General features: G+C 43.5%; 1 protein-coding gene across 9 annotated transcripts in view; it reads left to right on the top strand.

Annotated features, from left to right (window-relative positions):
• The window catches only part of CACNA2D3 (calcium voltage-gated channel auxiliary subunit alpha2delta 3), a 935925-nt gene that overhangs the window by 182772 nt on the left and 729042 nt on the right, over nt 1-24111 (top strand). For all 9 annotated transcript variants that reach the window (XR_012518702.1, XR_012518703.1, XM_039477586.2 and 6 more), the window contains one exon: nt 10097-10213. Coding sequence is in view for 7 of the 9 variants with exons in the window: in XM_039477586.2 (XP_039333520.1) it covers nt 10097-10213 (117 nt within the window). In the remaining 2 variants the exon portion in view is untranslated. The remainder of the gene's footprint in view (nt 1-10096; nt 10214-24111) is intronic.

Below are 24111 nucleotides of genomic sequence, written 5' to 3'. Positions count from 1 at the left end.
ATGTATTTACTTGGAAACATAATTGCTTTGGAGTGTTGTGTTTTGAAGTGACACCTTTGTATACAGTAATTGGATTGAGAGGAATGCTAAGTGCATTTATGTCATAATAAGAAAATGACACGGTCTGTAAAGAGGGACTGCAAAATTATAGATGATCAGTTATTATTGCAACATCTTTAGTAACGTATCTAAAAATTGTCATCCCTCTGCCCTCCCCAATACACACACACATAAACATAGACTTCTAGCAACCAATTTCTACCAGAACAGAGTTCTCACCAAAGAATTATTATTGAGAAGTCCCTGGAGCCTTGTGAATGTATTAGAAAAATGCCATTGCCCAGAGCAGCACTGGGAGCTACTTGGTCTGTTAGGTTGTAAATGTTGGTTGCAAGTTTCTCCTTGTTGTTGAGGCAAAAGAATGACTTTTTTTCAGAAATTTTAGAACAAATATTGAGATGTATTACCTTCTCCCATCACCATCACCATCTGTGAGTATTTCACTCTGTGTTCAGCACTCTGCTGCATACTTTACACACTTCACATCATTCGATCATCTCAAGAGCAGTATGAGGTCTGGTCTTACCCGCTTTACTGTCAAGGGAAGGACCCTGGTGGAGGCTGGTCAACTTGTTACATGGTTGGATGTGGTAACATGAGGACTTGAACATGGAACATCTGGCTAAAGAGTCCTTGGTCCTAGTATCAGGCCAAACCTTAAGCTGGTATTAGGACTGCATGCCCCTAGCAAGTGCACATTGGTGATTCTACTGTGATTTGAACCCTGGCTAGTAATTCTAAGCCAAGCAGGATGCTGCTGCCAGCCTCCAGGTCAGTAGCACAGCAGCAATATTGATGCAGATTCTTTCCACGGAACCCATCTTGGTCAGCTGTCTTCACTAGGACTAAGTTCAAGGGAGACAGAGTGGGAACTACATCACTCTAGCCCCACTGGAGGGACATAGAATGAACTTACAGCTTATATGCAACCTAAAGAGACTGTCCCCTCTTTCTCTTCTTTCTTCTATACCTCCTCTTGCTGCCTGTTTCTATCAAGCCTTGGTCACAGATGTCCTGCTTTATAATGACTGATGACCGTCTCATTACATTACCAGGGTTCTTCCTAGATTATATCTTCTAGGAAACGGAATCATATATGCTACATAGGCATCCCCTTTTCTGGGAACCTCCACTAATCTATCATTTTACAACCCTTCCTGTGATCCTCTTTCTTCCTAGTGACTTTGATGGCCAGTCCTTCCTGCCCCTGGCCAGAGCACCCTTGCACATCTAGCAGAAGTAACATATCTGTACTGCAGACCAGTGTGCCCTCCAGAGGAGGCACACAGACCAGCTGTGCAGGATATGAGGGTGAAAGTTTACCGAAAAATGATCCATATGGCTCTGCATTAACTTATTTTTAAATAAAACAAACCAAAAATAAGCCTTCTTTGACCCTAAGGGAACCACATGTGTTTCTCAATACGTTTCCCCCTGTCTCCCTGCCCTGGCACATGGTAAACAATTTGTAAATATTTGTTGAGTGAGAGAAGATAGCAACATTTTCAGTTTAAGTTTCTTTTTTGTATTGGCATAATCCCGTCTTAAATGATTGGTTTAATGAATTTATCTCTTGCACTGTGGCTATTTCAGAGCTTGAAGGAATAAAAAGACAAAAAAGAAAAAGAACTTTAGGGTGGGAAACTGACGCTTCTTTCACTCTTATATAACAAAGCAGCTTAAAGTGTTCTGGGCTTGAACCATCTCTGGGTTGCTGTCCCAGTGTCACAGTTGCTGGGGGATCTGGATTCGAGGATTTTAAGGGAAGTGCCAGAGGCTGGGGAGAGGGATAGAGAAGGTGCTCATTTGCTTCAGGTTGTGGACTTCAGGGCAAACGCTCCACATTCTCACTTGGGGATGAGGATGTCCTTGCTGTGCCATCTCCCTGCCACGGCATTCTGGTAAGCCTCATGCAGTGATTAAATTATGCCAACTCTAGAGGTGTAATTTCAGTTTTCAGTAAGAAAATTTAGCCAAGAGACTATGTTAATATGCACCCACTCTTTGGCTAATGATGCTTCCTGCAGCCATCCTCTGCAGAGGGCATTTTCCCCTGGTGCCAGGTGTACCCAGAGCTCCTCTTCCATATTTGGCTTTTATCCTAATTAATTATGATTGGCCAGAAGTCTACTGACTGGAGCACCCTCTCTGGGGGCTGTTCTAGGTGACTCACTTCTAGATATGCAGTTCTCACATAGGAAAAAAAAAAAAAAAAAAAAAAAAAAAAAACGACCCAAACGTATGAACAACATTAAGTGTTCTGACAGTGAAGTAGTGCTTTTCTCTTCGTGGTGTTTGTGTGAAATGATCTGGCAAAATAGATGCTGCAGAAATAATGCATTTCTGTGTCTCCCTTCTCAAAAGATAAACGTCCTTGGCTCACCACAGGATTTCTTGCCAAATGCTGATTCTGCTAACAGAAGGGATGGAAGCTTCAGAGGCTGTCTTGTAACAGAGGAAATACAAAGTTTCTCAGGCTTGCCTTGTTTCCATATCACAAATGTGACATACAGTGCCTTCTGCCGAGACCCTGGTCCTGGCTAAATCCACAGGCTGCTTTGCTGGGGCATCTCTGGCAGCTGCACCAGGCCGGGGTAGGCCCAGCGAAGACATCAACATCATCCACACCCTGTTGGAATTTGTCTGTTACATTAAGAGCTTCTGTTTAGGAATATGGAAACACAATGCTTGCTAGAATCCTCTGTAGCCGGAAATGCCAAGAGAAAAAAATAAAGTAGCACTATGATTTGGGGTGGTCCATTATTTGCAGGCACTGTGCTGGGGGCTTCGACAGATGTCCTTCCGGTAAGACTGCAGGGCAGCGCCGGATGACGGACATCATCTTCGGTGGTGTTCTGAATGAGGACCCTGAGGCTCAGGAGGTTAATGGCTTCCTTAAAGTGACTCAGCCAGCTGGCCCAAAGTGTTGCTGTGTCTGGCCCCCAGAAACTTTGGTGTCTCTCTAGGAGCCCTGCCTCTCATTCCTCTGCCTCTTGGGGCCCCTCCCCATTGCCATCTTGTGAGCCCTGACCATTGCAGCCTCTGGCTTCCTTGTCTGTATCCAGTTTCTCTGGATTCTCTCTATTCTGCACACTGAGGTTATTCAAAAGCGCACACCTGATCAGTGATTCTTTCTACCTTCAAACACCCCCCTGCACCGGTGGCTCCAGTTGTTGCTTGTCCCCACAGCGCCACCCCCTCCCCACCTCAGGATGGGGTTCAAACTGTTACTCCTAGCACATCACTCTCGATAACCTGGCCTCTGCTCACTTCACTGGCCTCATCTCTCACCAAAGTTGTCCACCATGGCCATCCATGCTCCAGTGCAGTGGGACAGCGAACACTTCCTTGAGCCCCAGCGGCATCCCCATTGGACTCTCCTTCTTGCTGCTCCCTCTTCCTGGCATCTTCATCCCCTGTTGCACCTCTCACCCCACCCCCAGCCTTGTCATCCTCACAGGGTTTGGCAAGATGGGAGTCACTGCCCTGACTGCCCTCATCAGGCTTTCCCTGATGCCGTATCTTCCTTGCCTGTTTCCTTCTCAGAATGTTCTGGCTATTAAATAGCAAGCTTTCTTTAAAAAAATGTTTTTGTTTTAAATTTCCACAGATTTTGGGGGAACAGGTGGTGTTTGGTTACAGGAGTATGATCTTTAGTGGTGATCTGTAAGATTTTGGTGCACCCATCACCCAAGCAGTATACACTGAACCCAGTTTGTAGTCTTTTATCCCTCGCCCATTTCCTGCCCTTTCCCCCGAGTCCCCAAAGTCCACTGTGTCATTGTTACGCCTTTGGATCCTCATAGCTTGGCTCCTGTGTATGAGTAAGAACAGAAGATGTTTGTTTTCCCATTCCTGAGTTACTGCACTTAGAATAATGATCTCCAGTGCCATCCTGGTTGCAATGAATTCCATTAATTTATTCATTTTTATGGCTGTGTGGTGGCATGTCTATACCACAGTTTCTTTATCTACTCATTGATTGTTGGGCATTTGGGTTGGTCCCACATTTTTGCAATTGCAAATTGTGCTGAGGTAAACCTGCGTACGCAAGTATCTTTTTTGTATAATGACTCCTTTTCCTCTCGGTAGATACCCAGTAGTGGGATTGCTGGATCAAATGGTAGTTCTACTTTTACTTCCTTAAGGAATCTCCACACTGTTTTCCACAGTGGCAGGTACAGTTTACATTCCCACCAGCAGTGTAGAAGTGTTCCCTTTTCACCACATCCACACAAACATCTATTATTTTTTGGTTTTTTGATTATGGCCATTCTTGCAGGAGTATGGTGGTATCACATTGTGGTTTCGATTTGCATTTTTCTAATCATTAGTGATCGTGAGCATTTTTTTCATGTTTCTTGGCTATTTGTATTTCTTCTTTTGAGAATTTAGACAGCAAGCTTTTGTAAACGTCAGTTTACTCCTTACGATGTACTTGGTGTCCAGCACCCTGACTGGCATACCAGAGACACCCAGTATAGTTTGCAGAACAAACGGATGGAGTGCCGGAGACAGGATACAAAGCCGGCCTGGCTCAAACCTTTCCTCTGGTGCCATAGCCATCACTTCCATTTTTATTTTCCTCTCTGCCTTCCCTTTGTGTTTACAGGAACCTGGTAGTACTTTCTTAACTCCTTTTCTCTGTTGAAGGATGACTGCTTTTACATGAAACAAAAGTAATCTGTAGTGGCATCCTTGAAGCTATAGAAAATAAAAAGGCCCATTGCCTGCCCAGCTGTGTGGGGAGGCAAAGCCGAGGAGGAGAAGGAAGAATTTTAGGTACTTTTCCTCCAGGTCTTTTTTGGTACCTTAGGGAACAGAAGCCAGTTAGTAGCCTGCATGTGGCCATGGAGTAATTTCTAATTGAGGCTCCAGGGCTGCCTTCAGAGTGGGCTTGCTTTTCCCTCTCAGGTGTTTTTATCGTTGAGAGCTATGTCTGCTCCTTGCGGGAAGGCTCCCTACTTACCCTGCAGAGGCCCTGTGAAGAGATAATCGACTCTCATGACTTCAAATGTGCCCAGGCGGCCTGGAGCAGCCGTGTGAACTGCTGCAGCTCCTATTAGCTGCTGCTGTCTCCAGGTTTTGGTATTTGCCTCTCTTGTCAAGTTCAAGCCACTGTTGGCTACAAAATCAACAAAATGTGTTTTTATGGCAGTAAAATGGGTCCTCTGAAACAAGTTTGCAAATTTTTAGGCCCTCACTCACCTATCCCTCTACTCCCCTTCCCTGTAAGGTCAGAAGATGGAGCAGTTAGAAGGCAGACCCTGCTAGGTTTGAACCTTCTCTCTAACAAGTTGGCCTTCCACACCAGCTTGGCCCTGTTTGTACCTCAGCGTTCCACCTGCAACATGGTGGGGGGGGGGGTTGTGAAGATTAGACAAAATAATAGGTGGAAAGTTTCTGGCACCCTCCTGGGCCTGTGACCCACATAGGACTCATTTTACTGACTTCCTTAGACTCTGTCAATGAAGACATGTTGCTTAATTACAAAAAGTCTTATTGGGACCACATTCCCTTAAAGAAATCTGTTTAGTAGGTGCTCATATGCTATCCTAAACATAACTACAACTTTTATATATTTTTGAATGTAAAATGGTATGTTTATTGTAAAAATTAGAAAATACAGGTAAGCAAAAGAAGAAAGAAAAAACATCATTTGTGATTGTATCGCTGACTGTGAACACTGTGTATGTCTTCCTAGAGGGTGTGTGTGTGTGTGTGTGTGTGTGTGCGCGCGTGTGCATGTGAATTAGTGATTTAAAACAAAAAGTAAGCAGTTAGTATCTGTCATATATTGCGACACTGTTTCCTGCCTTCTTTGACACAGTTTGGGATGGCTGTGTGGACTTCTGTTGTACTAGAGTAGCTCACTCTATCCAGTTGCGGGAGGTCAAATTGTTTGGTTTTCTACTGCAGGTATCTTTTTAATGGTTTTTGATATATATCAACATTCTAAGTTACTAAGGGCTTTTGATTGATTAATAACTATCATTGAGTTACTCTCTCTGTTCTTCAAAATCTTTTGTTTCCAGCAAAGTGAAACATTTCCTAGAAAGGGTAAGGCATTACATTATTCTGACCTGATTCCAGCAGGCATGAACACATCTTGGAAGGATAGAGTGCTTTTTGCTTATGAGGTGACTTCCCCAGGGTGATGAGAAAGTAGTATATTCTTGGCCCATTTGCAAGGAACACCTGTTGGCATGTGGCCTGAGGTTGGGTACTCAGGTTAGTAGAGGAATGGCTCAGCTTTTCCCAGATCTGGAACCCACAACTTGGCAAAGAGCTTTCTGCTGAGATTAGTGATGTCACAGGCACCAGTAGTCCTGGGAGACTGACAACCTGCCGTAAGGCCCGGGGCTTCTGTTCACAGGGCAGACTCAGAAGAAAAAAGTGGGATACAAGAGATCCCACTGAAAACTTGGTGGAAAGTTAGATTCTCTTCGAGAAGTCTGTTGGGAGAGAAACATATGCAAGTAACAGATATGGCCAGAATATTGAGGCCTGATTTAAAACCAAAACTTCAGATAAAGATGAATTGTGAAATCCATTTTGTTTTTATCTTAAGCCTCTAGATTATGTTAATTACAGAATTAAGACTTTCATTTCACCAACTATAAATACTAGGCTGCATTAGTTTCGTTTGTTTTATTCCGTCTTGAACTTTGTATTTTTGGTGGTGAATCAGCCTCGAGTATAAGCTGGGTTTCACTGTTGGTTTTTGGAGCACACCTGGCAGGCAGCAGAGAACTCCTGGGATTTTTTGTCTCCGAAGATATTGGCTTCCATTTGAACTTAGGGATAGTCTTAGTGATTGTCATTGAAGTTTTATTCACATACCAGAGCATGCTGTTAGCTTGAGCCAGTGTTGGGCTGGCCAGGGCCCCACCTCCCAGGCCAGTCCAATCAACCTCCCAAGGTAGGGGTAGGGAAGATTTCTCTTTGCCTTACTGTGTTTGGTATTGCTGTCACAGAATATCACAGACCGGGTAACTTATAAGAAAAGAGATCTGTTTCTTCCAGTTCTGGAGCCTAGGAAGTCCAAGGTCAAGGGTTCCAAATCTAGCAAGGGCCTTCTTGCTTCATCATTTCATGGCAGGTGGTGGAAGGGCAACGGGAGCCAGAGAGCAAGAAGGGGCTAGAGTTGCTTTATTTATTTATTTTTGAGAGAGTTTCACTCTTCTTGCTCAGGCAGGAGTGCAATGGTGTGATCTTGAATCCTGGCTCGTTGCAACCACCACCTCCCAGGTTCAAGTGATCCTCCTGCCTCAGCCTCCAGAGTAGCTGGGATTACAGGCACCTGCCACCATGCCTGACCAATTTTTTGTGTATTTAGTAGAGACGGGGTTTCACCATGTTGTCCTGGCTGGTCTTGAACTTCTGACCAACCTCAGGTGATCCACCTGTCTTGGCCTCCCAAAGTGCTGAGATTATAGGGGTGAGCCACCATGCCCAGCTCCAAACACACTTTTATAACAAATGCAGTTTTCCATAACTAACCTACTCCTGTGATAATGACACTAATCCATTAGGGTAGAGCCTTCATAACCTTATCACCTCTTATTGGCCCCATCTTCCAGTACTGCTGTATTGGGGATGAGGCTTTTAACACATGAATGCCGGGGGACACATTCAAACCACAGCAGCCTTATAGAACCACAGGAAAATGCAACGGTGTCCTTCCTTGCATCTCCCTTGCATTGTGAAATTGCAATTGCTCTGCAATAGGCTTCATCCAGAAAAGTTCTTTATGTTTGCTGTGGGTTATGGTGGCAACGAGAAGAACCTGTTCTTGCTTCCTGGGCCACGCAATCTATGATGCCAGGAGAGAAGAGAACAGAGGGTTTTGGGGGCTGGGATGGAGCACCAAGCCTTCTTGTGTTGGAGAACAGGACAGCTTTAGTGGGAAGAAGGGAAAGTCTAGATTGAAGTAATAAACGGTTTTTCAGGTGAGATGCAAGAGAAACTCCTCTAAGATTTTTATGGATGTTTTCAGGGCATGGGGGATGCATGAACTACAGCTCACGATCAATTATAGGACCATGCACAGCAGTTCAGAACATCTAATAAACAGTGTAGCAGATGTCAATCTTGGTCTAGACTCACATGGTCCAGAAATATTACTTCTTTATTTTTCCAGGATCAGCTTAATGCTGAGAAACTCCAAGCTCTTGGGTCTAATATTCAGGTCAGAGGCTCTGGCGCCCATTCTTAGAATCCCTTCCTAGCCTTTCCCTCTGCCATTGAATAGAGGGGTGCTGGGGAGTCCATGTCTAGGTTCCTACCTGCCTATAAGGGTAAGAAGAGTATTTTTTTTTCTTTTTCTGATACAGGGTCTTATTGTGTCACCTAGGCTGGAGTATAACACATGATCATAACACACTGCAGCCTCAACCTCCCAGACTCAAGCAATCCTCCCACTTCAGCTCACCAAGTAGTGGGACTGCAGGCATGTGCCACCACACCTGGCTAATTTAAAAAAAAAAATCTTGTAGAGACGGGGTCTCAATATGCTGTCCAGGCTAAGAGAGTATTATCTTGCTGCTCCTAGACCACATGGCCAGATGCCTCCAGCCTCACCTCGAGACTAAGGACTTTGTTTTGGTTTAAGGATCTGAGGAATTCTCTCATGACGTTAGTTGCTTTCCTTAGAGTCCATCCCTTTGTCCTCAAACACTAATCTCATTTCAGGATACCCGGTATTACTGCCTCAAAGGACTTGGACATTTGAGCAAGGAAGGGAAACATTTTGTGTGACACACACACACACATACACACACACACACACACCCACCCTTCCTCAAGTCCAGGAGAAACTGAGCCTCCCAGTTTACAGTTTGAAGGTATAGAATGGGAGGAATGAATGGAGAGAAAATATAAATTTGTATCTCAAAAATTATTCTGCCATTAAAATGTTATAATATGCTTTTCTTTTTAAAACTAACTCGTAAGGTCCCTAGAGCCAGATGAGATGTGGAGCCCCTTGGTTTCCCTGGGTAAGAGCTTGGGGTGGGTGAGGAATAAGTAAACTGATTCAGAGGTTCCCCACAAATAAGAGTAAACATATCTTCCTCAGTATCTTTAATTCCCCAGCTGTTTGATAACCAAATAAATGTCATGGCTTCATGTTGACATTAAAAGTATTATAAACTCCATTTGGAAGGTTTTTATCAATAAACAATATTTCCTGACACTAGGAACAAAGTTAAATCTTTAGTTAAACCAACTTTTGGGTCTTAGGATCCTTTATACTCCTACAGAGTCCTGAGAACCCTGAGAGCATCTGTTTATGTGGGTTGCTTGTATCTATTGATATTTACCATATTAGAAATTAAAACCAAGAAATTTAAAAAGTGATTAATACAAGGATAAAAAACTCATTACATGTTAACATATATATTATATTTTATGGAAAATAATAATACTTTCCAGTTTAAAAAAAAACATCAGGAGTGGCCTTTTTTCATTTTGCAAATCTCTTTAATATTTGACTTAAGAGAAAATAAGTGGATTCCCATATCAGCTTCTGTGTTCAATCTTTTGTGATTGGTTGCTGAAGAAAATCTGGCTTCACACAGATATGCTTCGGGAAAAAAGAAGACTTCATGGACGCCGAAAGGGTCTCAGGGACTCACAGGAGTTTTGGGATCACTTTGAGACCTGTACATTTAAACAGATAAACTACCAGGGTATGTGATGGATTTTAAATGAAAAATTGTCTTTATTGAGAATTTGAGTAAACTGTGGGTGAAATCAGTCCCTTATGAACAGACAGATGATAGTTTAATTGGGTTGAAAAGTATTCCTTTCCTGGGTGCTAGTTAAGTCTCCCAGTAGAGCCAGAGTCAGTTTCATACTTCTTTCTAGTTGATTTAATAATTTTGAAATACAGTTTAATATCCACAAATTCACCAGAAGCAGTGATGGTATAATTTTATCTTTATTTATTCCTTGTGAGTAGATGTGCTATGAAATCACAGGTGTGCTATTTTATGGTGTCATGTGTCTTGAACGTTGCCCTCTCTTCTTACAGAAATACAAAGAGTATGAGAAAGATGTTGCCATAGAAGAAATTGATGGTCTCCAACTGGTGAAGAAACTGGCAAAGAACATGGAAGAGATGTTTCACAAGAAGTCTGAGGCAGTCAGGGTAAGTGCCTCTGGTTTGTGCCCTGTATTGCCTGAAGACACAAAGGCAGTTTCAGGGCATGGCACTGATGAACCAGTCTCTCAAAGATAAAAGTTGAGTCACTTAGCTATTACATAAATACTTTTATTTCTACAGTCTGGTTAACCAGGAAAAGCAGTCACTAGGGGCACACACTGCCCTTGTCATAGAGGGTTCTTGTGTCTGTTTTGTTCGGATAAATTTATGCATTCAGTAGAGGTGCCACTAATTGTTCAGCCATGCAACATGGGCCTATAACTGTATAATGCATTCACTAACTGCCCAAAACCATTCAAAAGTACACTGGAGTTCAACTAAGCTCTATTCTGATCTGAACATTTTCTTGGGTAGGTGTGTTTTGTTATTTTCTCAGATGGCTGCATAACATTCCAGTCTGTGAGTGTGTCATAATTGATTTAACTGTTCCTATATATTTGGATGTCTGAGTTGTTTGAGTTTTTATTGGCCAGGCGCGGTAGCTCATGCCTGCAATCTTAGCACTTTGGTAGGCTGAGGCAGGCAGATCATCTGAGGTCAGGAGTTTGTGACCAGCCTGGCCAACATGGTAAAACTCTGTCTCTACTAAAAATACAAAAATTAGCGGGGTGTGGTAGCGGGCACCTGTAATCCCTGCTACTTGGGAGGCTGAGGCAGGAGAATTGCTTGAACCTCGGAGGCAGAGGTTGCAGTGAGCTAAGATTGTGCCACTGCACTCCATGCTGGGAGACAGAGCGAGACTCTGGATCAATAAAAAGAAAGTTTTAATTTAAGAGATGTGGTCTTGCTATGTTGCCCAGGCTGGTCTCAAACTCCTGGGCTCTAGTTATCCTCCTACCTCAGTCTCCTGAGTAGCTGGGGCTACAGGTATGTACCACCACACCTGGCTTGCTTGCAGGTTTGACATTAATAATGCTACAGTGAATCTTCTTGTATATTTATAATGGATCAACCAACTGAGCACCTACTACATATGAGCTGTTTCTTCAAGGACCGTGTATCTACTCACTTATGTTATCCTTGTAACACCCCCATGATAGATGTTACTGTTATCCCCATTTTACAAAAGAGGAGACTGAGAGGAAGGAGTTAAGTAGCTTCTCCCAGGTCACATGAGGAGTGAGAGACAGTTCCAGCCATATGGACCCCAGAGTCCACATTCTTTACTGCCTCCTCGCCTTCAGTATTCTGGAGTGTATGTGTATTTCCTTAATGTGAATTCCGGAACACAGAAGACAGTTCAGAGGCTCAGAAGCAATCTTCAAGGTTCTTTATGCATATGAAAACATTTCCGTCCAGATAAGGTGCCAATTCACAGCTGCTCCAGCGGGAGTGGTATGCAAGTGCTTATTTTCTGGAATCCTGCAAAAAAAAAAAAAAAAAAAAAAGTGCTAGTAACAGTATTGTCAATGCGAGAGGGGGACATATTGTTTTAACTTACATTTCTTTGTGAATCACAGAATTTTAGAGGAGAAGAGGACACAAATATCTTTAGGTTCTGCTTCTACAGTTGACAAAGTAGCCCTGGTGTCTGGCATTAGAGGAGCTTTGTGGGTGGTGGGGGGGAAGGGAGTCATGTGGCATGCTGCTGTGACCCAGAGGTCCAGCCAACGCCAGAAGCTAGACCTCACCTCCTTGAGGCAGTGGACCCATTTGGTCAGTGAGACATGGGCTCTGGAAGTAGTGGAACTGTTTTGAATCTCAGCTCTGTCCCAAGGTGGGAGACCAGTGAGAGGAATTGAGTAACCCCTGTGAATCTCTTTTCCCTCATTTACCAGCCTGGAGGTGTTAGCAGGAGTCAACGATTTAATAAATACGTGCTTACATTTATTGAGTTCAGATGCACCAGCCCCTGTGCTAATCACTTCATGTATGTCATCTCGTTTAATTCTTGCATCAACCTTAGGAGTGAGACACTGTTATTATCGTTGTCTTAGAGATGAGCAAACAGGCTTGGCAGGATGGTCATTTGCCAGGTCATGGGCAGGGCTCAGGAGAGTTAATTTTTACACCCAGGTGGTGGGGTTGCAGGACCTCTGTATCTATACAAGGCATTTATTTAGCTCAGTGTCTGGCAAACAGTAAATGTTCAGCAAACATTTGCTGTTACTTCTGGTTAAAGGGCCTTCCCACCTGTGAACATCTGATAGGAAGTAGTCTTGCAGCTTCTAGAAGCACCTGGTTCAGATGACAGGAGGGAAGGTGAATGGGGTTTAGCATTTTCGCATTGCCTAATTTTGAGACCTTTTTGCCTTAGATTAGTGAAGTTAGAAAGAAAGAAGACAATTTGATATGGTGGGTGTAGTTCCTTTGAGAAGAAAAAATAAGTTGCTCTGTTTACAATGAAATGTTCCCAAAATAGAGGCAGCCAGATTCCTTGCAACATGTATTCTCTGTATTTTAAAATAAATACACAGGACCTCTGTAAGCACGCTTGATGCTCCAACCTATAATGTCTTGATGAATTGGTCCAGTGTTATGTGGATTTTCCCACCCCTGTCTTTAAAGTGAGTTTGTACCTCACATGAGGGTTTAGTGTGGAGATAGTAGAGACGGGCCTGGTCCCCACTGTGAGCCATGCAGCTCTCTTGGCAACAGTCAGGACTCATGTGCCATTTGGAATGAGATGTCCCTTTGGGGGGCCAGGGGAGCAGTGAGTGTAACCCTTTTCATATTTTGATGGCACCTTGATTCTCCATTACGAAAAGTTGCTGTTTGCCTGTGAGATTTGTGAACATTTGAAGAGCAAAGACCTCAGGTCCAAATTTGCCTGTGGGTTTGCAGCGAAGTCATTATTTGTAGCCTTGCATTGGAATGCACCACTGTGAAACAGGGTGGGGTCCTTTCCCATGCCACCCACCGGGCAGTGACCCCACACCACTCTTTTCTAAGAGTTCAGGAACAGAACAGATTTAGGTTTACCCTTATCGCTCTGCTTTGCCATGCCTAGGAATCTTCCCTTTCCAAGCCCCGGTCCCTCACCCCCAGCAGCTGGAGGTGGGGCCCAGGTCCAGGCGCCCCCCCTGTGTTTTCCTAGTGTGTGTCAGTGGTGACTTGAGGGGCGTGTGTAGGAGAAACCTGGTTCACAAACAACCCTGATTAGTAACATTTCCATTGGTGTATATAAAATATTTATGAGTCTGGCAGTAGCAATTTAGGAATTGGCAATAACAACACCTTTAGTCTGTGAAAGTATGTTCAGTTAGTGCTGGGGAAAAAAAAAAGGAGTACTACAATAACCCCCTCCGTTAATGTAGCCTGTCATCTTCTGCCTGTTAAACGATGTTGATCTTTTTCTCTGTCTCTTCTGGCTTGATTTCATCATTTTCCTCCATCACTTTTCCCAGTGATTAGTTGAATCAGAGTGATTTTATCATCCTCATCTCCTATTTGAATTACTCTCCACTATGCAATTATCCTATCACAGAAAGTCCTATTTTCTCCCCGTCAGATGTCTGAAGTAAATGTGAAACCTAAAGTGGGCTGCCCGTTACATAACCCCGTCATCTCGTTGGTAATGGACTATATGTAACTTTTTTTTTTTTTCAGGCTAGCAAATTATAAATAACCTTAGCTTCAGTAATTGCCATTAACATAATGGTGCCATCATTATGGTAGCATTTCTTAAATAATATTTTCTAGCGCTTTTTAATGCCATTGGTGGTTTAAGTAATTTTTTTCACATTCACGCAGAGGCTAGCTATAGGTTATTTGATACGGCCATACTCCTGCTTGCTTTTGTATATAGCAATTGTGCCCAAGGCACCATCTCTCACCTTCATTGTTCAGCGATAGTTATGCTTCCGAGTCCTCAATTAATATTGCTGACAATTTGTCAAGTTTGAAGTCTCTATCAATGGATGAGAAATGGAGTCCATTTGCTTTTAGTTCATTAACATTTCAAGGGATATTTCACATGCTGGGCATGGAGGAAAGGATATGCACCCATCCTCGGCCAACTATGGATGCTCATCAGGCCATTCCTAAGTGACACCTGGAAATGCTTGTCTGTGTCACAAGTCAGAGCTCATCTTTGATGTTGATAGAAGGCAAATTTGACACCATTCCCCTTTCTCCTGAGTTGCTGATGTTGAGAAATGTACCCTGATTGGAGGGGAGGGAGAAGGCAGAAGGGTTACATTGCATGACCTTGTTTATATGAACAGGCTGCCTCCAGCCTTTCCTCTGTCTAAAATCTGGCCCTTCAGGGAGAGTAGCACAAAGTATCAATCAACTGGAAGCATCATCTGGGGCTCCAGGGAGCTCTGAGCAGGCACAGCCAAATGTGCGGCGGGAAGAGCGTCTGTAGGAAGTAACTGCGTAGCCACGGACATCTCTAATTGTAAGGATAAACTTTGAGGACCAGTTCCATCACAGACAGGGCGATGCCATGATCCTGTGATTTTGGTGTGGTCCGTATAACTGGGATGAATAGCACAAGAAACAAGCAGATAAACCAGGAAATGACAAAAAGGACTTTGGCAAATGTATTATTTTACGGTAGGATTCTCCAGGGTGTTTTTCTAAAGGTGAATTCCTCAGAGTGGATTTTGCCTTTGGGGACTTTGGATTTTGCCTGGGGTGGACACTGCCTTCACCACACTGATTTGAACTGGACTTATAACCTCCTCCTGTCTTCCCAGGTGTTCCTGGTTTCAGAGCCAAACACTGATCCAGAGGACTTTAAATGTCAGGCTATGGAGACTTCAGACCTCCACAAACTTTAGCAGGTTTCAGAGAGGGAAGGGGCACTGGGGGGGATTATAGCATAGTATCTGTTTTGGTAGCAATTCAAGCAAAACATTACAATTAATTAGACGTGTCTAAAAGAATGAACTCCTCTGGGGAATGTGAAGAGAGATAAAAAACAAGTTGTAGCTAGACCACTCCATGATAAGTAAGTTGTTTTCAAACCTTGGGTAAGATATTTAATAAATTTCGAAAGCACCCTGAAACTCACAGCTGTAAATAAACTTAATCTTGTTTCACTTATTTTCTGATTTACATTGATAAAATGATAAATCAAGCCCTCGAAAAGAGTGTTTTGCTTAAAAATAAATACCTTTGCTTGTTGGGAAGAGCTAAAGGAGACTAGATTTTATATTAAGTTTCCCCCCTTCCTATAGTTACCTGCTGTTCATTGCGGAACTGATTCCCATTATAGCTGTACTGTGGAAAGTAATTGCTGTTGTACAGTAATTCAATTTCAGTGCATTCACGCATCAGTTCACCGATAGGGGTTTATCTGGAGAAACCTGGGACTTGAAAGCTTTTTATCGAGAAATTCCACATGCAGCAAGACATTTTTCCTAGGAAACGAATATCAGTATTTGCATTTAATAAACATTTACCTTCTCAGAAAAATGGATTTTTCTCCCTGCAGAAGAGATTTACGCCAATCTTCCAAAAAGCTAGAGGGTACTATTAAAGCAACTTTCTTGAGATGTTTTTTGACTGGTGTCTGTCTACATATGTATGACTATAAAATACATCAATGTTTTTATGAAAATATATACAGTGAGGCATGAAAAGCAAGATATGCCCAAGTAAAGCATATTTCATTCCCAAAATATAAGCTGTATATATAAGAAATTAATTTCTGTAGGGACTATATGAATAATTCTGGTTTAAAAACTCATCTGTGTCTATAGACATTGTGAAAATTGTGGGTGAGGCCTACTTTGGAAAGGATATCCATTATGTTGAAAATGAAATAATTGATTCTGCTTATCAATTTATAAGTTAAGGAAAGGTTCTTAAGACAGAACGGATTCGTCTTTTCACATATGAAGTCCAAAATGAGCTGTGGAGGTTTTAGGAACTAAATGTAGCCTAACAGTGCTAGAATCACTTTAAGTTCTCAGGCAGTGGAGGTATATATGGCTGTGTAGACCTCAAAGATTTTTGTTTTCTGCCTTGTTTTCGTTTCTGATCTCGTCTCAGAATTTCAAAGCTGGTACTTTGAAAGAGCAGTAAATTTGTTTCAGAAAAAAAAAAATGTTTTCTGTTTTGAGTCACAGAGAGAGAGAGGAGACTATTACTTTTTTATGTTGATGTATCGTATGGTCTATTTGCCCCTTTCTTTGGCAAACTGGGTTGCTTGCAAAATCGCACGTATACATGTAAGGAAATTTAGAGCCAAAACCTCAAACCAGAAGAATCTTAAAAAAGAACAACAATCTGCATTCTCCAGGTTTGATGAGGTCAGTGAACCATGTTTGGTTAATGGTTGAGGACAAAACCACATTGGACTGTGTGGTCTTCGTGGGTTTCACCCCAAATGGGCCCCAGGTTTCTGCTAACACACGCCAGTTTGAGTCAACCTGAGCCTCACAGATAGGCCCAGAGGACTGCTCTCCCTCCCACGATGGGAGGGAACAACCTCTCCGCCCCCCCGGGGGTCTACGCTTACCACTGAAGGGAAGGAAGGGGAACCACTGGACGCCTTGTATGTGCAGTTTCACGTCTTGACCCCTCAAGCTCTCAGCTTTCCATCAGTCTCACATCTTCGAAGTTGGGTTGACTTGGTGGACTGTATCCTAACTTTCCTACTTATGTTGGAAACATAAGGTGTTGGCCTGTAAAAAGCATTCTTCTTTGTAGGTAGAACCACGGCATCAAACCATCCTCGACTTCATGGTTATTTGGAATAACCACAAATTGGACTAATAATTGGACTGCATTATTGATTTAGTCCAGTTATTTTCCCAAATAACTGGACTAAATGCTTTCCATTTACAGAGCTTTATGGACGACTTGGTTTCATTATTTTCTATGTCTACCATAGAAGCACCCATGTATTTTTTAATGCTTTTTTGTTTGTTTTGGCTGGTTGTAAAAGTAATACATATTCATTGTAAAAGAACAAAGAATATGCAGAAAATGGTAAAAGGGAAAGTGTAGAGATCACAGCAAGAAGAAGTATCAAATGGTACTTAATGTTTCTCAATACCTTTCATTTTTCAGCATCTTAGTTTCTGTCTTTATAGGGTCTTTTCTCCTATTTGTGCATGAGTATATAGATATATGCGGGCATATATAAACTTCTAAAACATTGGATTTTTCTTTCTTGTAACAAGCTTTTAAAAAACGACATGTTGTGGACATGTCGATGAATATAGATTTCTGTTATTTTTTATGACTACTTTCTGGGAAAGCAGAAATCAAGCAGTTTTCTCTGAGTGAACATTGATGTCATCTGTAGTGTTTCACTGCTGTAAGCAATAATATGATAAACTTTCTTGCAGAGAAACTTGTGTCCATTTATTTTTGATGCATTTACTAGGAAATATTCCTAGAAGTGAAATTAAGGCTTTAGGTATATCTTGCCAGATTGCCCTACAGACAATGCCTGCCTGCCTGTGTGTTTCCACCTGTGTGGTTGGAGGGACACCATTTCCCCATTGTCCTCCCTCATCCTTGACTATTATTAGTCTTTTGGCCACCTATAGTATCTCAAGTTTTTTTTTTTTTTTTTTTTTTTTTTTTTTTGAGATAGAGTTTCACTCTTACTGCCCAGGCCAGAGTGCAATGGCTCAATCTTGGCTCACTGCAACCTCTGCCTTCCAGGTTCAAGCAGCTCTCCTGCCTAAGCCTCTCAAGTAGCTGGGATTACAGGCACCCGCCACCATACCCGGCTACTTTTTGTATTTTTAGTAGAGATGGGATTTCACCATGTTAGCTGGGCTGGTCTCAAACTCCTGACCTCAGGTGATCCGCCCACCTCAGCGTCCCAAAGTGCTGAGATTACAGGTGTGAGCCACCGCGCCCGGCCTCAGGTTGTTTTTGTTTTCTTTAATTACTCACTGTTTGGCACAGTGGGTCCCTCTGGCTCCCCACCTGCCCTGCACCAGGGTTTGAGGAAATTACACCATGTCGCACAGAGCATGGGCTTGACAAAACAGAGGGATGACCCAGGTGCTGATCCCCATCCTCCCACAGAGAAGTATGTGGGTACAGACACTCTGCTGGGTGTGCTTGGAGGAGCCCTCCCCTTCCCCTCCCTTTCTGGACCTTATCATAGGAACAGTCCTGGGGAGGAGGGACAAGCTAGCACTAAGCTGCCTGGCTTTGGGGTGCCAGCCAGTTTGGAGGAAACAGCTGGGAGTGTCGGCTGCTCAGTACCTGGAGACTGTGGTGCCTTGGGTGTTTCAGCCTCCCCACTACTGTGGGAGAAAGTCAGTAGTTGCAAGAGAAGTTGAGCTTGGTGCAGCCCCTCTCACTGGGAAAGGGCCCCGTTCCCAGCTGGCTCATTGTCTGGGCACCCAGACTGAGTGCCAGGATCACTTTGATTCACTTCTCTGAAAGGTACTATGTAGTTAAATTGTTTTACCTTTACATTGATACATGTAAAAGTTTTTACATGTGTATTAGCCATTTCTTCTTCATTTTTATTTTTGTACACTGCCTGGTAATACTCTTTCCCTTTGTTTATACTGTAGTATTTCTTTTCTTTGTCATACTGTAGTATTTCTTTTCTTTGTCCCAACTTGTCTTTACTCTGGCCCCAGTGCCTATTATAGTGCTTCAGACTACAGTTAAGTGCTCAGTAAATGTTTGTTGATTGACTCATGGGCCTTTGCCTTGGGGTCAGGATAACTTAAAGTGAGGGTGATATGGGTGGTATGGGCTATACCCCTTCCTTTTGACCAGAGAACTCCCGAGTGTTAAAGGGGAAAAGAACGTATTCGAGCCTAACTGCAGAGAAACTGTGGGGTTCATGGACTTTCCAGAACCCTTCACTGTTGACTCCAAGCGAAAGAACCTGACATAGCAATGTGGCACCAGGATGTTGGCCCCATTTCTGATTTTTCAGAGTATTATGTGTTGTTGTTGTTCTACACTAGGCCAGGTAGAAAATAATTCCACTTAATTTATACTCAGGCCGGGTGAAAGCAATCTTAAAAGGTTTGTGGGTGGGAGGAAATTATGGTGGGTGTGAATCACTGATGCATCACCATCAATAGATCCAAATGACAGAAGAAAGCCATAATAATAATAATAACAATAATAAAAGACCACTGTCTGCAATTTTATAAATTACCAGCAACAAATTAAAGGGTTTCAGAAATATTTTGAATGCATATTTAGTCCGTTTAACTAGGGATGTGTTGGTGGCATTGGTTGTATTTTTTGGTCTTTACTCAGTTTCCCATATGAAGGTGAGGAGCAGCTGGTCCTGTAAACACAGTGAGATTATTTACATTTTCTAAATTAGGTTATGAGGAGAAAATGAAAAGGTAGTTAGGAATTCATTGGCATTTCATTTACACTGCATTCAGTGGGGAGATGACAGCCCTTGCAAGTAATCAGAATCTTTGTTAAAAATCAGCTGGGGTATCATTTATTGCACATCCCAGGCTTACTGGCAGCCTGGATAGGCTAACATTCAATGCTTTGTACTGTCAAGGGTAAATGCGGATTTTTTGTTCTTTTGTGCTTTTTAATTGATTTTTCGTTTGTGTGTATGTGTCACTTGGGGAGGAAGATCAGATCCTTGGGAATATACTTAGAGAGCCTCCCTCACTGTACCCAGTAACTCTGGAGCGTTTTGTGGGGCTGTTGGATGGGATTTGTAGGAGGAACTTCTCTAGGACTTCTGCAAAGCTGGTGATGGATGTCAGAAAACAGACTCCTCATCCAGGTCATGGTTAGGATTGCTCATAGATGGCCCCATCCCGCCCAATGAGCAAGAGTCTTTCTACCTCAAGCAGGTGTCTCTGCAGACACTCAGACTGCTAACCCTAACTCAGGTTGTGGCCCTGATTTGACTAATGCAGGAGTTGCCTTAGTAAAACTCAAGGCTGAGCAAAGTTACTGGCTCTTAGCACTTTTACCCACATAGGAGTAGATGGGTACCAGCTGCACAGAGATGATGGAAGCAGCTCCAGTCTGACTAAAGCACAGTCAGACTCACAGGCGAGCAGAGCCCTGTAGACAGCTCCTTGGCCAGCCAGTGGGTGGCCTCTGTTGGGATGCTTTTTGAGCCAGGCAGCCTGTCTCCAAGAGGACTTCCCTTCAAAGGGCTCAGTGGATCCATCCCCTTGATGTGCTGAGAGTCTGTCATTCCAGTCACTGTGGCCATGGTCTGGGGACAGTGCACCAGGCTTGCTGTGGTCCAGTGGCGGAATCAGAGTTGGCTTCTGAGGCCAGATGTGGTGGAGATGATTTTATTCTAGGAAAGCAGGTTCAGCACACATGTGTTCATAATGGAGGTGCTGGGCAGGAGTGTAGGGGTGGAGGCTGACACATGAGCATTCATTCTTGTGGGAATTTCTTCACTGGAGGTGGGGAAATAACATAGAATTAATCACATCACAATTGTAAACCTGTGTCCCCCAGGCCAGTCCTGGTTGTAGATACCTTTTACTTGGTCTGTGTGGGCTTTAAGGGGGAACAAACAAAATCACATATAAAAATATGTAGTGATATTAAAATATTCAGATTTAAAGCTTACAGAATGGAGAGGTGTAGCCATCCTGGGCCCCCATGTCCACAGAACAGCAATCAGCCTCAGCATGAGCATCTCATTGGTTGATTTCCTCGACGTTTATTTGCTCCTCTGGCCCTGAGGAACATTGAGTTTGCAACCCCTGCGTTACTCAGATTAGGGTTTCTTTGTGTATATGAAGTAGGTGGCATCCTTACAGCTTTCATAATCCCCCACAGAAAGCCAGCTGGAGTCATTGCCATTGTTTTCATCATTGGTATCATCTCTGCTGTCATCATCATCATCACATTACTGAGTGCTTCTTGCTTGCCAAGCCACTGTGCTATGCTTTGCATATATTATCTCATTTAAGTGATACTTGTGAAGTTCGATTTAAAAAATTCTTGGCTGGGTGTGGGGGAAAGATCATTCACAGGATTTAAGGTAAGAACATTCATAATAAGGGGACATGGAATTTTTCTTTAAGTTCCTGAACTACCAGATGAGACTATTTCTGAGATTTTCTTCACTGTTAACATTTGAGGATGTTTAGCCTTTGTTCAGCTCTCACCTGCAAGAAGATCTATTGTTTTCTCCCAATCTCAAAGGGATTTGATTCATGTAAATAATTCCCAGTCTGGTCTCATTCATAGAACTGGCAAACAAAAATCAGAGCAATCCCCTCCCTCCCTTGATCCACCCTGGTCCCCAGCATACACTTTTCTGTAGAATGATGGCTGAGACAGTATTGCTTGTGTGGAGAAGGGGATGAAAAATGCTCCAAGTGGCTACATTTGAATATGTGGCACTTATCTCTCTGTGCAGGCACCTTATAGAAAAAATAATTCATTAAACTTCGTTCTAGGAAAAAGAGCGTTAAGCCTTCATCAACAACAACACAAAGAGCTCACCATGGCAGGAACGGGACAATAAAGGAGTTATTTTTGCAGAATTAACAGGAAGAAATTAGCCCCATGTAGCCTTCCTTTTTATCACAGTGTGGTGCATTTACATATTTTGAAATTTCACATTTACATAGTCAATGATTTTAAATTAGATTCTCGCATCTCCTCTCTGATGTTTGTCATGTGTACAACTTGTCTTAATAACTGAGTTGTTAGCATTTAAAAAGCAGTTATCTAATTATTGGCACAACCTTGAAACATAGCACCCAGTTACCCTTGCAATTTTTAAGCAGCTTTACTGAGATATAATTTGCATATGTATAGGACACATGAGCATGCATGTGTATTTACTTATATGCCACTTTGAAACACATCCGATGTGTAAATTGAGTTCGGGTTCTCTGATTTATCTGGTAACCACAGCTAGGAATTGGATGGGGAGTGTTGCTTTGAACTAATGCCTGTCGGGAGTGGGATGAAGTACTCATTTCTTTGAGAATTCCTGTCATTTCAAAGAGGAGAAAATAAAAGCTTGAGAGCAGGGGTGCAATTTATGTGTCTTCTCTTAGTGCCCTGAGCTACTTTCATTCATCGAAGGCCTGTGCGTGGGTGGGGAATCATGCTCACCTCACCTGCCCCGTCTTTCCTTGACCACCTGTCTGCTTTGTAGGCTGTGAGTTGTATCAGCCTGGGGTCTCAGGGTTGGCTACTATTAAGATCTAGATTTACAGACAGCTCCTTCCACACATGGAGTTTATATGCCATTAAGAGAGACAGGAAGGCTTTGAAATTGGGAGTCCTGGCCATGCCACCCAGGGAAGCCGGGGAGTGAAGCTAAACAAATACCAGGTCCCAGGAGGCGGCAAAAGCAGAAGGAACAGCATGTAAGAAGCTGGAGACAAAGTTGAACGTGGGACTGGTTGAAGGCATTGAGAGGAGGATAGATGGAGAGAGGGGTTGGAGAGGAGAGAGCAAGACAAGAGGGTTTCCTGCTGTGAGGGGCCGGGTGTAGTGGGATAGAGGTGGTCGATCCCTGTGTTTATTTGAATGTCTTCCTCACCACTTCCCAGGCCAGAGGTTGGTCCATTTTACTCTGCTCCCCAAGTTTCCCCCAGCACTTCACACACCTGGCTTGGTGGGCACTAGGCATTCACTGGAAGAGTCCGGGTGGCATTTTAAGAATACAAGAAGTTGTGGCAGGGTTTGCATTTCTGTATCTACACTGCTCATTGGCCGCCTCCCTTTCCCTTTGTGTCCGGGGAAAGGTTGCCATGTTCCCCACTTTGATCTGGGCATTGATTTCTATGCACCTGCAACACTCCCCACAGAAAGTATGTTGCCATCTCAGTGATCAGAGGCTGCGGTGCCCTGAGATGTCTCCTTTGTTGCCTGTCCCTCTCCTCCAGCTGGATGCACTGTGGAGGCTGGAGAGCACAGGTCTTTTGTACAGCCCACTGAGACTGAAGCCCCCGGGCAGCACTCAGGAGGAGGGTGCTGGGAAGTGCAGCTGCCTCATTTGTGCTGGGAGAAAGCCTGAGAAGCCAATGTTTAATGGAAGCAAAGAGCCTGCTTTTAAATTTTCAGCTCCATTTAGCAGATAGACCAGTTCGGGATTGTTCTGTTTAGGGAGTCAGCCCCCCACATTTGGACAATTCGTGGGTGGAGGGGACCTCCTAGGAGCCAGCCCAAGGGGGACAGTCACCTGTTAGTTCTCTGAGCTTGTGTCCCATTGGGTCTCAACGCTCTGCAGGAGTTATAAGGAGACAGTGCGTAATTTGCTAACTTTCAGCGATGTCTGTGGCTCCCCAAACACGCTCCCTTCGTCTGCCTCATTGACCCCAGCAATTTAAGAAGGCCATCCTTGGGAATTACTTCCTCTTGTAGAAGTGGAAGTGCAGGACTTTGCCCATACCATTTATTTTGTAGGTAGACTTTTGTTTTGTTTTGAGATGGAGTATTACTCTGCTGCCCAGGCTGAAGTGCAGTGGTGCAATATAGTCTCACTGCAACCTCTGCCTCCTGGGTTAAAGCAATTCTCATGCCTCAGCCTCCCAAGTAGCTGCGATTACAGATGCTTGCCACCATGCCCAGCTAATTTTTGTATCTCTAGTAGAGACAGGGTTTCATGATGTTGGCCAAGCTGGTCTCGAACGCATGAGCCCAAGTGATCCGCCCACCTCTGCCTCGCAAAGTGCTAACATAGACTTTGGTGCACTTAGATGTTCAGTCATCTCTTGGGAAACAGGTTCACTCTCTCTTTGGAAGGGAGTGAACTAGGCTTTGGAGCCATTGAGACCTGAGTGAGGTTATCCATTATTCACTGACGGTGAGACCGGAATCTCCCTGAGTCTCAGTTTTCTTGTCTGTGAAATGGATGGCTCTCATACGACAGGCACTGTGACTTTCTGGATACGACAGGACTGGATTTGAGGCTGGCTCCGTCAGACTAGCCCTGAGCCCAGGTCACACACTCCCTCGTTGAAATGGAAGCAATCACACAGCTGACCTCAGAACTACTGTGAGGATCAAATGAGCAAACATGGACCTGG

The sequence above is a fragment of the Saimiri boliviensis genome, chromosome 8 (assembly GCF_048565385.1).
Source record: "Saimiri boliviensis isolate mSaiBol1 chromosome 8, mSaiBol1.pri, whole genome shotgun sequence".
NCBI lineage: Eukaryota > Metazoa > Chordata > Mammalia > Primates > Cebidae > Saimiri > Saimiri boliviensis.
This window is presented reverse-complemented; position numbering and strand designations above follow the sequence as displayed.